Source organism: Condylura cristata, unplaced genomic scaffold (genome assembly GCF_000260355.1).
Source record: "Condylura cristata isolate star-nosed mole 26May11 unplaced genomic scaffold, ConCri1.0 scaffold00027, whole genome shotgun sequence".
Taxonomy (NCBI): Eukaryota; Metazoa; Chordata; class Mammalia; order Eulipotyphla; family Talpidae; genus Condylura; species Condylura cristata.
The window spans coordinates 16,631,989-16,645,522 of NW_004567128.1; the positions used below are offsets into that span (position 1 = coordinate 16,631,989).

The window sequence follows — 13,534 nt, forward strand, 5'->3', positions numbered from 1 at the left end:
TATATAACATAATTGAATCCTTGCAGATAGCATCAGACCCCAACAGATGGTATGAACTATTCAGATATCTGCCTGTATATTCTATTTTACTTTTAAACTAGTTATTTAATTGCTGAGTAATGGATTGCAAGTGCAGCTACATTTCCCTGCTAAGCTACCCCACGATTTCCTCACAGTACTTCAGGCAACTAGAAACAAAGTCGTTCATTCAGAATGATGCCTGCCCAAGTTGCCAGGATGCCAAAAAGCATTAAAAAAATAAAATAAAATAAAAACCTGCATGCACTTCATTGCTCAAGTGTTCGAAAGAGAATTCTAGCCCGTCATAGGTACTTTTTGTATGGCCTAGTGCACATTATCTAAATCATTCTGCAGAAGTCTTGATAGAAAAAAAATGGATACATTTTTTTGCATACAGCAAAGCAGAATTGTGTAAAAGCAAGTGTTTTTTTCTTCATTAAAAAGGAGATATAGCATTCCTGTTTCCAAATATGGTAGAACCAGGGCATACTTTTAAATCGTGTATATCTGAGCAGAGGATGGGGAAGTAGGTTTTATGGAGACAAATTCTATGGCAACTCAAGAATCCAGGGAAACTTAAAGCTCTGACTCCCACTAAGCACAGACTTGGGAAATGTGGACTGGATCTTTTACTTTTCATTTTATATTAGCTCCTCTTGTGTAAATACATAACCATAAACATCTTATTTTGATAAAGAAGTGAAAACCAGTCTGAGTGTGCCAGCAATTTCATAGTTAGCTACTGTACATGACAGAACTAAATATACTTAAATCTGCACATATGGATACAAATTTATTTTTTAAAGTGGGAAATGTACTTGGTTTGGTTCAGTACTTGGTCATTTTGAGGGCCATTTCATAAATGACTGAAGGTGTTAATATTGGAAAAATGTTTTCCAGTAATATTTTACTTGTGGGATAGAAAAGCAAAACCACAATTTCATACAAATTTTCTGAACCTAAACACAAATTAAAAAAAAAAAAAACACATTAAAACACCAGAAGCCATCACATTGAAGGAGGACCATAACACTCTGTTTTCTCTGGAAAGTCTCATAAGATTTCCTTTCTGGTAAGACCATCTTAAGGCTTTTGCTGAAGTTCTAGCAAGTTAAATTTTGGAACTGGACAATAATTGCTATTTTTCAATTGTTTTCGATTTATGTATACAAAGTTATTTATCTTTATACTACTGAATAATATAAATTAGTATTCAGAAATAAGTATAATCTGGCAAAGGTCAGTGTTAGATTACACTATATGAAATCGCAAATATTTGAACATGGTGACCCACAGAATATCAATTAAAGTTTAATGAATTTTAGATTAATATTTTCATGATTAGAAATTTAAGCAGGGAAAGGAATACATACTACCTCTTTTAAATGATCAAAGTAAAACAATAAAATAAACAAAACAAAAAACAAATCTCAATTCCAAAGAAAAAAAAATTAAAAACTACTGATTAAACCTTTTGTCACTTAGAATGTCAATGTTTTTAAATAGTTTACATTATGGTTTTGAGCACAGAGCAGAAGATTTTAAAAGACTAAGTAGAACCAAAATAAAACTAATACATGGAACTTGGATTGATTTAAAGTTTGCATTTCAGTTCTCAAGAGTAATATAACAATGTAAGTAATTTATTTAGCACCTAATATGACTACAAGAATGGAAAATTTTACTCTTGAATAAGTAATCGTAAACTTTGAAAATATAATAAAGGAATTGATTGAAAATATGGAAGGCTTTCTAATAGAAGTTTTTATCAAAAGCAAATGCTTGTAAGCCTATGTTCTCATCTTTTTCTTTAAACCGTTCTATTTTTTTTTTAGTGTTAGGTTATTTCACAAATCTGGAAATAATGGTATGTACATTTTACGTTAATATTTTAAAGTTTATAATATAAATATTTGGTGTTATAGGGTTAACCACATCCTTAAAGTAAATTGCTTGGAAGATTATTTTTATGGATGCTTAATGTACAATATTTTTTAAGATTTGGGGTATTTGATGGGGTATTTAATACACTGATTAAGAATTAGATTCAGTGTCTAAATCCAGTAAGTATTTTAGGTTTAAATTAAGTGCTTTGGCATGTAGCCCTCGACTGTACTGTGTGTTATGACTATATAACATAAGCTCAATGATTGGGAAATACTATTGATACTTTAATTGCCTGTGCATTTCCTATCACCCACTTTTATGAATGAGTGGTCTAAAATTTAGTATGTAGAAGCCTTTAGAAATGTCTCCATGCTGGCAGATACACACAGATTGTTGGAAATCATGTGTCTGGATGATTTAACTCGAGTGTTAGTGAGTAATACAGAAGAGAATAATTTTTTTTTTGTTGTTTTCTTAACACTGATAGTCTAATCCTGCTCCACCCTTTTTGACCACGGGGTCCACACGTGGACTTTCTCGACTGTCATTCATTCAACAGATGTCCACTGAGTGTATTATAGGTGCTATGTATTGCTCTAGAAGTTATAGACACGACAGGCAATGAGGGGAAAACACCTCATTTTTACTTTGTAGTGGTTGTAGACATGTAAATGTGGGTGACCAGAGGGGACAGGTCACAAGAGTTTATTTTTAAACCACCACAAGATGTGAAAATTTTATTTTTTGATATTGCTCTGGTATCACCATTTTTTGTCCAGGAAATTTATTTCTAATGAGATAACACTGTCCTTGTTGATATTTGGACAGTGCAGGGTTTCCCCCCCCCAGGGCTGTCACCACAGCTCTCTCACCACCAAAGTGCCCCTGGTCCTACACCATGTGGTGGACTCCACCATAGCCCACTGTTGTTTATTTATTTATTTGCTTGCTTTAATTTGTTTGTTGTTGTTTATATACTTTTCATCAGGTGATAATGGGGAACTTCCATCCAGTCTCACCATCACTGTGCACCTACCACCTACTCACCAACAGTCCACCACGCTGCCCACTGTCCTTTCCCTCTTTGTCCTTTCCCCTCACCCTTCCCCCACCCCCCCCTTGGTGCTTCAGTTCTGCAGTCAGCTATCAAGAGTTAGCTCTCAAGCTTGCCTTTTTCTGAGAATTGATTTTGTTACTTTATTTTAAAGAGCGCAGCACTACAGTTAGGTGGGCAGGCAGATTCTTACAAGCATGTGTGCGTGTTTCTAGATTTAGAAAACCCTGCACTATTGTTCTCACATTTAGGAAGGTGAAAATAACAGCTTTAAGCAGTTTCAGCTACCAAAAATGCCTTGAGACACTTTGTAACTTGGTTAACACAAGAGCACACAACTTTCATTTCTAAGCAAAAAGGATTAGAGGAATCCATTAGTAGCTGTTGTGACAGCAGCTGTTGGCGAGATATATCTTAAAATTGAAAAAGAGAAACTGGAGTAGCAAAGACTCAAACTCCACTTCATTTTCACTCTCTGGAATTTGTCTTTACCTGACAGATGAAGGCAACACCCTGAATAAACCCAGTTCTTATATTCTTTATGCCCCATGCAGCTTCCAGACACTACATTAATGACATATCAGATTGGGAAGAGTGTTCAGTCAAAGGGCATTAAAGTACTTATTAATTAGATTTTTCTGAACTTCTAAATAAAATTTTAAGTTATTTTTAGTGGCTCCATGGTAAGTTGCCCTTTTTTTTTATTCCCTCATGGCTTAAGATCACATGTGAAAAACGTTTCCTAAATACCACTTTATATTTTGTCCAAACCATTCTCTGGAGGATGATGCATTGTTTTTGGATATAACATGTTAGTAACTACCTATCATGGATCCAAAAATGACATCATAATTGGTCACAGAACAGTCTGGGTATTGAAGGAAAATCTCCCTGCAATGTTATTGCTACCTCAAAACTTCTACTAGCTTCATGAACTGTAAGTTTTAATGTGGAAGTTTATGACTTCCAGAATTTGTAGGCTGGATAATTTTCCAAATAGTCTTGCTGAGAGAATGGAAGGAGAAGGAGTAAGTTCTTAAAGAACATTTTAGCAGTGCTGTACCTGATAAAATAACGGGGACACAAAAAGAAAGAGCAATTTCCTGTAACAGAGAAACAGGTATAAAATAGAAGGGGAAAATGTACCAAAGCACTTATAAATATTAATTGGGCAAGACCATAATCCAGTAAATATCTATAATCTCCTCATTAGATGATGCATGAAATTCAAGGTAGTATAGAAATGATGTGAGTAAAATTCAAGTTACCGTGAGTGGATTAGTGATTGTAAATAAATCCATAAATGCAAATATCAAATAGGACAAATAAACTCCAAATCTAAAAAGCAGTTGACAAAAGGAGTTATAACTGAATATAGGTGTTAGTTGAAAATCTTGATTTTACTCAGAGAACTTACTAAGTCACTGTATTCTTGAAAATGTTAAGTAACAGTCTAAAGGATCAGTTCTTCCAATGTAGTTATATATTAACAAAAAGTCACACTTTTCCACGCACCTAACTACTCTAGTAGAAAATTTACGTAGAATTCAGAGACTTTGTAATCAAATTTTACTTTGATATTTTATATGATCCATGATTAATTAATTTCAAATGACTACAATATCCTTTTGTTGGAATACTAATAAGTTGGTGAACTATCTAACCCTGTATCTGGTATACACCTGTGCTCAAATCTGTACAGAAACTTTTATTCTTTTATTTTCCTTCTGCTACTCTGTTCAGATCAGTACATATTTTCTAATTCCTCTAGTACAATAATGTAAAATTAGTTCGCTCATGGCATTAAGTTTGTTTCCTTCAAGTGATTGGTATTATTAAATTAGTGCTTAAAGAAGATGCAATATAGATTCCAAAGGAGAAAGTTCTCCACTAAGATGGGGGAGATCTCTGTTGCCAATACTTTGGCCTCTAATTCCAGGCAAGAGTGGAGAATGAAAAATGGAAATATGAATGAGCAAGAATCTTAACTCCCTTACAGGCCCTGCTGCCAAGTTCACAGGATACCTCAATGTCCCAAGGCCCCAAATCTGCTAGGATTGGCTTTCTGTACACTCATGCTCTAGTTTTGTTTTGTTTTTGTTTTTGTTTTTGTTTTTGTTTTAAGATTTATTTATTTATTCATACAGACTGGGGTACAGGCCAGAGATGCGGAGGGTGAGAGGATTCACCAGAGACAGAGTGGGGAGCAGAACAGGCAGATCGACGAAGTACACTGCTGAGGGGAGCAGCGGGCGGGCCAGGAGAGGTCTGCCACGCCATGTGGATCTCCTCAGGGGCCGGCGAATCGAACTCCTGAGGAAGTGGCTTTAGTTTCTCAGTGCAGTGCTTTAGCCCGCTGCGCCACCAGGGAGGGCCCTGTTTTTGTTTTTTTTAATATGGAAATGAAGCTTCTATTCCTGCTTTGTAAATATTACCAGAATCTGATACTCTCTCTTCACCACTCAAGCCGATGATCCCTTCTCCAACTGTTCTCTTTGCTTATACTTTTGAGCCCTTATAGATGAACTCTTGACAAGGCAACCACTATGGACTGGCTGATTCATTCATTTATTCTTTTAAAATGTTAAGTCAAGGCCTCCCTGGTGGCAAATGGGTTAAGGCTCAGAGCTATGAGGCTATCACCAGTCATGTGGCATGAATTTGATCCCTGGCCAGGGAGCTGACCTGCATGGCGTGGCAGACCTTTCCCGACTTGCCAGCTGCTCCCCTCAGCAGTGTATTTCAGTAAATCTGCCTGTTCTGCTCCCCACTCTGTCTCTGGTGAATCCTCTCACCACCACCGCCCCCCCAACCCACACACTAGGTCTGTACCCTAGTTCTTGTATGCATAAATAAATAAAACAAATCTTTAAAATATGTCAATCAGATCAAGTCACTAAACCCTTGAAAACACGTATGACATCTCACTCAAGAGTGAATGGTCTTCTTCACAAAACCCCACCAGGCCCTCCACAATCTGAATCTCCAAACTCCTTTGATTCCATGGCCTATACTCTGCCTGGCTCCTTCTATTCCAGCCTCCCTGGCCTTCCTGCTGCTCCTTGGTCAACTTAGAATGCTCGCAACTTTTGGGCCTTTACATTTACTATTAACTATACCCAGACAACAAGGCTACCTTCCAGGCTGACTTACCTTTTTCAAGTGTTAGCCCAAATGCCCTTTGCTCCCTTGCCATGCCACTTAATCCTGCCCCTTTTGTAGTCTGATATAGTCATACTCAATCCTCAGATTCCTTTTTTTATAACATAGCTCATCTTCAAATATACGTTTATTATTTCCTTGTAAGTTGTTTGCTTATAATTCTGCCTCACACTGCTGCTATAAAATATGTATGAGGCCAGAATCTATATTTTTTCCACCGTTTTTAAGCACTCAAAGCAGTACCTGCTACAAAGTAAAAGCTTAATACATATTTTGGAATTAATGAATCCTTACTTCTTAGATAAACATGTTGTCCTAACAACTTCTAGTTCTCAAGGGCCAACATAAAAGCTGATCCTGTCAAAGACGACTGAATGATTGTGCTTTATGGTCTGACATTTTGAGCTCACAAGCAGCTTTCTCCAGGGCTGCTGAGGCTGCTTTCACTTCCTGTTCCCAAACTCCATATTGGTCTAGGTCTCCTGTCAGTATATGTGTGCTTCATGTGTCCACACATCTTACTGGAGTGGCTACTCAACACAAAAACCATTTAATCCATCTCCAGCATCTGCACAAACAACTGTTCCAATGAGACCATTGCAAAGATGACTTCCTTCTTTGTTTTCTCCCCATCTTAATTTCCTCTTGTCTTCATCCCTTCTGTCTTCCTTCCTTCCTTCTTTCCTTAAAGTTTGATGGTACTTCTCAAGCTGACATGGATTCGGTTAGAATTAGACCTGAGGGGATTTCCTGTGACTGGCTGTGACAGACCTCAGTATTAATATGCTTAACAGGAGATCCTCAACTCAGCCTCATGGAATGTGGAAGGTGGCTGACTGCTGTGCTCACTGGAACGGTCAGCAGCACAGATCCCAAAACTACTCCCCTTCAACTCAAATCCCAGCTCCATCGATACAGGTTGTATCAACTTTGCCAAGTGACCTTATATTTCTTCAGTATCTTCATCTATAAAATGAGTATAACAACTTCAGCTACCTCAGAGTTGTAGAGAGGACTGAATTTGTTCGTGTGGTAAATTATTAAGAGTTCCTCAGTACTGTTTAAATGCTGTTATTGGAAAATGTGTAAAATTTTGATGTCTTCTTCATTCTTATTCTAAGCCAGACTTTCACTTTAGTCCTAAAAAATCATTTTTTATCAATGTCAAAGCCAAACTGAGCAACGAGGGTATGCCTTTGTGAAGGCACAGTGCTGATACTGGCATTCCATACGAATTGCAGAGAGTAGTTTCTAGTACTTCTGTTGGTAAATGTTGACTGAATATTATGTATGAATTATTATTTGAAACTTGTTCTAGGTTAGGTTGTCCTAGAAACAGCCTGACACTAGAACACACATACAAGTGACGGACTTGGGAACTGATGTTACAAAACCCAAGTAAGATAGTGGGTAGAATAGGCGAGGCCAGCGAAACTGTAACCAGAGGAAGGCTTCTATTGTGCACAAAGAGCTCTCAGTACTGTAGGGGTACTTTAGGTTGGAGTGTAGAACATACCTGGGAGTTACCCCATTTGAAAAATATGTATGAACAGTAGTGTTCATATCTTTTGCTATCCTTTGTTAATTGGGGTTTGTCAGGAAATGTGGCAAGGCAGAACGTTAATTCCCTGACACTAATGAGGTTTGATGACTAGAGAGAACCCCAAGACAAAGGGCCCCAGGGAGTAGCACTTGGCAGCTGCCAGTCAGAGAGCAAGGGATCCTGAATGTAGAGGGGGGAACTGAAACCTCAAGAGCATCTCCTACACCCATGGAGTGGACACTCCCAGTAAAACTAGATACATGTAGGCATTAGGATAAAATTATTTTTTTTTTCACCTTTGCTCATTTTACCTATTCATATTTTAAATTTTAAGATTTTATTTATTTATTTCTTTACTTTTACTGAGTATTGCCAGCTTACATGATTGCTAGCATGTTGGAAGTATACCATCTGCTCTCAGGCCCTGCCATCAGGTGAAGCCACCTAGAGTTGTTGAAGTATATGATCTGCCCTCAGGTGTTGCCAGAACCCACCTAGAGCTCACTCACTGTCTTCCACCATAGCTCACTGAGTGCTGTTTCCTCTTTCTCTCACCCCTCCCCCTTTCTGGATGCTTCAGTTCTGTAGTCAGCTTCAAGGGCTTGTTTTAAAGCTTGTCTTTATCTGACTCTTAGTTTCCCCATCTATCACTTATAAGTAGGCCTCGTAAATGCATCACTTTGCTTTCACGACAAGATTTCAGATATTTAAAGCTCTTAGGGACATAGCTTTTAGAAATCTAAAACTCGTGGGGCTAAAAATGTGTATGTTCATACTGTATTATTTTTATCTTTTTAATATCTTTAGTGTGATAAGATCACTTAACATGCAATCTACCCACTAATGGTTTTTACATGGAAACCTATTACTGTAGCTGTACAGGCACAAAGTTCTACAATGGGTGTTCAGACATTACACAAATTGCCTGAGTTCAGTTTTATACCCACTGAAGAGCAACTCCCCATCTCCTCCTTCTGCAGCCCCCAATTTCCCCTGCTCTTTTAAGTTTCTGTTTTCCTTGTAAGACAATATAAAGCAAAATTTGGTGATTCAATTAAGCAATCATGTTTTGGTATATTTTACTGACAAGTGACTTTTTTTCTTAAAAATACTGTATAAATTATTCTTAATATGATTGATAACTTGGAAAAATTTAATTCTTTCAAAATTGTGGCACTCTTATTTATATAAACTCTACATATAAACAAACAATTTATTCACAGTGCTAAAACTGGCTCAGATATAAATATAAATACTATTTATGTGTATGTTTCTCATTCATTGCCAGTGATGCCTCAGCTAGTGTATTAGCAATTAAATGCAAATTGCCTTATGAAAATAGGTGTTTATCTGCTTAGTTCCTTGTCAAAATGATTAGGTAGCTTTGCAATTCAATAATGTACGGAAATCATATGTGCGGTATTAGTTAAATTTTGTTCGGAAAGTAATTATTTTAACTTATTGCACATTATGTGTGTGGTATTGCAGTTTCAAGAAATATGTATATTAAACCACAATAAGAAAGTAGTACAGTTCCATAATTCAAGTCATGCAAATCTGTTAGGAATAAATTCAACTAGAACTTAATTTTGACTCTTCCCAACCAGCAGTTGTACAATTTATGCACCACTTTTCAATTTTTGCTACTGGATAATGACAATGATGGATGCCTTTAGGAGGAAACAGATATTCATTGACAAGACTGAGATCACAACTACTACCCCCTCTAAAAAGTCCAGGAGGACAGGCAACCCATTTGCCTGCTACAGAGATATGCGGGCAATGAGATGAAAGAATGCCCACAGCTCCATCTAATGAAGGTTCAACAGTCCAGAGAAACTAAACCTGCATTACTACCATTTTACACACTACTGTAATCAATACCCTCACAATTGAAGTCAACTATAAAGCTATTAAACATATCGGAATGAGCAGATGATTAGCTCGAATGCAGCCGGGCCCTACCACTCTAAGCATGCCAGGTTAAGAGGTAGTGAGACACAGATTTCAATTGGCAACTTAATAAGTTTAGGGTCACTGCTCCTCTGACCTATGTATTCATGAACATGGGAAGGAATGAATAGTAGCTCATTAGCAGTGATTTACATGATGAATGACAGCAATGCACTCAAATGGTGCTGTCATGAGAAATTACATAATGTGAATAATGACAAGAATGCTGGTCTATCTCTTGTATCAATTGATTGGGTTTGTATTCTTTACTGTATCTACAAGTAATCTGACTTTTACTCCAATGATACTGACAAACAGCAACACACCGAGATGAATGGAATGGATCCAGAGATCCATGTAGTTCCTATTTTAGTTTAGTGTGAAATTTTATAGCTTATTTGATATAATGTAAGATATTAAACTCAAATCACTCAGATACTTCAGATGTGAATTGAAAAACAAATGAACATCATTATCTATCTGTATGCTTATGCAGAGATATGTGAGCGATGGAATGTGCGCCTGAGAAATCATTGAGAGTATGAAATACTTTAGCTAATAGGTGCTGCTGAAAACAAACTTATCTTCTGTCTATCATCTTCTGTTATTTGCATTGGAAAACACGAAGCCGTGGCTACACTATAATATTTCATTCTGAGTGTGAAATGTCTGATCGCAAAAATTATCTTGAGATACACATTAGTATGTATATTTTCTTGATGCTACATTCATTTGTTTTCAGACTCATTTGTCTAAAATTCAAAGCTTATTTCCTCAATATGTTTTGTCTTAGTTTTGGAATTCAGAAACTCATAGTTGCTGGTTTGGAAAAAAAAATAAACAGAAAAAACTTAAGATTTAGTTGGTAGCCTTTGGCTGGTAATTATAAAGAAACTATCGAATTAGACTCCATAGAGTATAGCATTGATAGGGACATCTATTTGAAGTCAAATACTAAAAGTGGAATCAATTAATCTATCTATCTATCTATCTATCTAATATATAAAACTGAAACTTCATACAACTATCATTTCAAGCCACAACTAATGACACCTTTTATTAGAAGAAAGGAAAGAAATGTATTAGCTGGGAATAAACTGTCTCTCTCTCTAAGCATGTTTAGTGGTGAGGCATTTCTGCCCTGAACTTACATGGAACTTATTTTCTTTCTTTTAGGAAGTGTTTCAATGTTCAATATTATAAAATATCCCTTCAAATTTACGTGTCTTCTTTATACCCTGTATTTCTCACGCTAACCATCCTGTATTTTAAGAATTTCATGAGTAATTCAAAATGCCTTCATGATATGCATTTAAGTCAATTGCTCTGGTACTGCAAATGATTGACAGAATCATTTTGTAAAATATAACAACTACATGAAAATACTTTGCATTTACCTTCAGAGACTCCTCTTGTTTAAAGAGATCTTCAAAATCTTTAGCACAGAGATCCGGAGCATGAAGAAATTGTTCCACTTCTGATAGGGCTTGTGAAACATGTGTGATCTCAGTCAGATAAGTGGAAGGCACATAAGAAATTTCCAAAGGCATCTCTTCCGTCACCACCATCACTGATTCTTCATGGACAGTGTGCTGGTATAAATATACAAAAGAACAATTCTTTTAGCTTCCTAATAATGAAAAGACTTATTTTGAGTTTATATAGATTCCAGTTTATAGTTGGCAAGAGGGCTGAAAGTGGACAAAAATTGCATGATGATAAGAATAGTAAAAAGGTTATTATTATATTCCCTCTCTTTCCAAAAGTTCCAAAAGCACTTTATAATAAGAGATATGTACACATTAGGGCCATGAATATAAGAATGAAACTCCTAAGGTCATGAGAAGGATCATTTTTCCATAAGCACAGTGTATTCTTTTATAACAGGTTTTAAAATTTCAATTCTGTTTCTAGGAAATCTAGGGATGGGGCAAAATAGGGGTAGTCTACATCTGTGGTATTCATAAAAAACAACCTTTCCTATGCTTTCCCACTAATCTTCATAGTTTTCAAGAGGCACAATGTACTTTCAGCTAGCACGAACATTTCTAGTAAGCATCCTTAAATGCCAGATATCAACTCCTTTTTTGGTGCTAGTTCCTTGCTAAATTTGGGTGCTAATGAAGGCACTGGGTGCGTAGAAGCACAACAGAGTTCCCAGTCCCATGCGGATGTCAGCAAGTTGTATGGCCCCAGAGAGCAGCATCCCCTCCCGCATCTGAACATCTCTACCTTGCATCCCAGTTATGAGGGTGACAGACATTTGTTGCTGAGACCTTCTGGAGTTTGCCAGAGGTGCCTCTTGCCCTACTCCTTAAAAGAGCAAGAAATAAATACTATTTGGCATGCAAATTCAGAAAGATGAATGACCTTTGCTCTCTTCTGTCTACACTATAAGCAGTAAAACTGTTGCAATTGAAATGATTTTTGCAGTAACTTTGCTTTAAATTGTTCAACTGCCACCTGCCTGTTGATGGTGTCAGCTGAGGTTTTAAATGGCAGAGTTTCCAGGGGAGTTCTGATGGTAGGAGTGCTACACAGCCATTTACTGCAACAAAGCCTTATGACAAGGCCGCCTTTTTTCTTTTTTAACCATAATGTAATTAAATATAGTTTTTGATCCCATACTGAATCCACACAAAAAAGTAAAATTATAAACTGATCTGTGTTTATCTCCTTTTAAATTTCCATGGACAAGAATTCTGTACTCAGTGCTGATATAAAAGTAATTCTGATCTACATGTCTCACTTATGACACTGAAATTTGGGAATTATCGAAGCGGCTCAAATTGCATAACTGTGTATTCCCCAAGGTTTTGTTTGCTGTCTGTAGCTTGGCCAAATCCATAACATATATTCCTTTGTGACCTTGGAGGAAGAATCTACGTGCACTTCAAATTTAACATATGAAATATAAGGATTTCTGGCTAATGTTTGCAGAGGACAATGCATAGATTTAGCCATCCATTGTAAAATCCAATTAATTAATCTCATTAATTCAAACCAAACCAGCAGGCTATCTGAACGTGCAATTTCCATGGACACATTAGGTATCAAGCTAACCATACATTCCACTGGACTGGTGACTTGTTCTTAGAAATTGTTTCAAGTTAGTAACTCTGCCTTCCTTGTTTGTATCATCCGTCTCAATTTCTGAGGGGCATACAGTTCTACATTATCTGAAACAAGAGTATTTCCGATACTATTTCACATAATGGTGCAATTATCTTCCTGTTTAATGATATGCATTTTACAATACCTGTCAGTTTTTGTACAAGAGTAATGTTTGTCATTAGAAATAGATTTGGGCAAAAGTAGTCATTTCATTCTCCCATTTGTATATATGTGAGTATGTATGTATGTATCATGCTGTATGTTCATACTCTGCTTAGTCAAGGGGGTTGTATAAGGAGACTTATCTTCAAACTATTTTTTTAAAAATCTGAGTTTCATTTAAAAAAATGAGAGTGCATTCCAGTAGATTTTAATATCTGTCCTCAATCATTTTCCCTTAAAATGAAAAAGGTTCTAATTTCTTTGTGTCTCCTTTCTGTTGTGTTGTTCATATGTAGTTTATTGCATCTTTATTAACTACACTTGGAGTGTCCTCAGATATATTTAGTTCATGCCCATGCCTTGCAAATATAGTAATTACAGATCGTTGTTAGTAAGGTACTGAAATAAACACTCAAATACAATAAAGAATAGAGGCACTAAAAATGAACTCACATTTGACTACTGCTTTGGAATTTAACTTCCTGAACACAATTTAAAAGCTCAATTTTTAACTCCTAGAATGTGTGGCCAATACCATTTTCATTTGCCTAGAGCATTTTACATTCCCATGGGACTCAAATTATCACTAATGCTGACCAAAGGGCACTGAGGTACTCATGGACCTCATGGAGGTTGCG

The 13,534-nt window shown here is 36.5% G+C and overlaps 1 protein-coding gene across 1 annotated transcript in view; it reads right to left on the reverse strand.

Moving 5' to 3' along the window:
• Positions 1-13,534, reverse strand: part of DMD (dystrophin) — a 1,782,468-nt gene that overhangs the window by 1,040,834 nt on the left and 728,100 nt on the right. Inside the window, exon 42 of the mRNA XM_012730297.1 lies at positions 11,018-11,212. Within this exon, the coding sequence (XP_012585751.1) occupies positions 11,018-11,212 (195 nt within the window). The remainder of the gene's footprint in view (positions 1-11,017; positions 11,213-13,534) is intronic.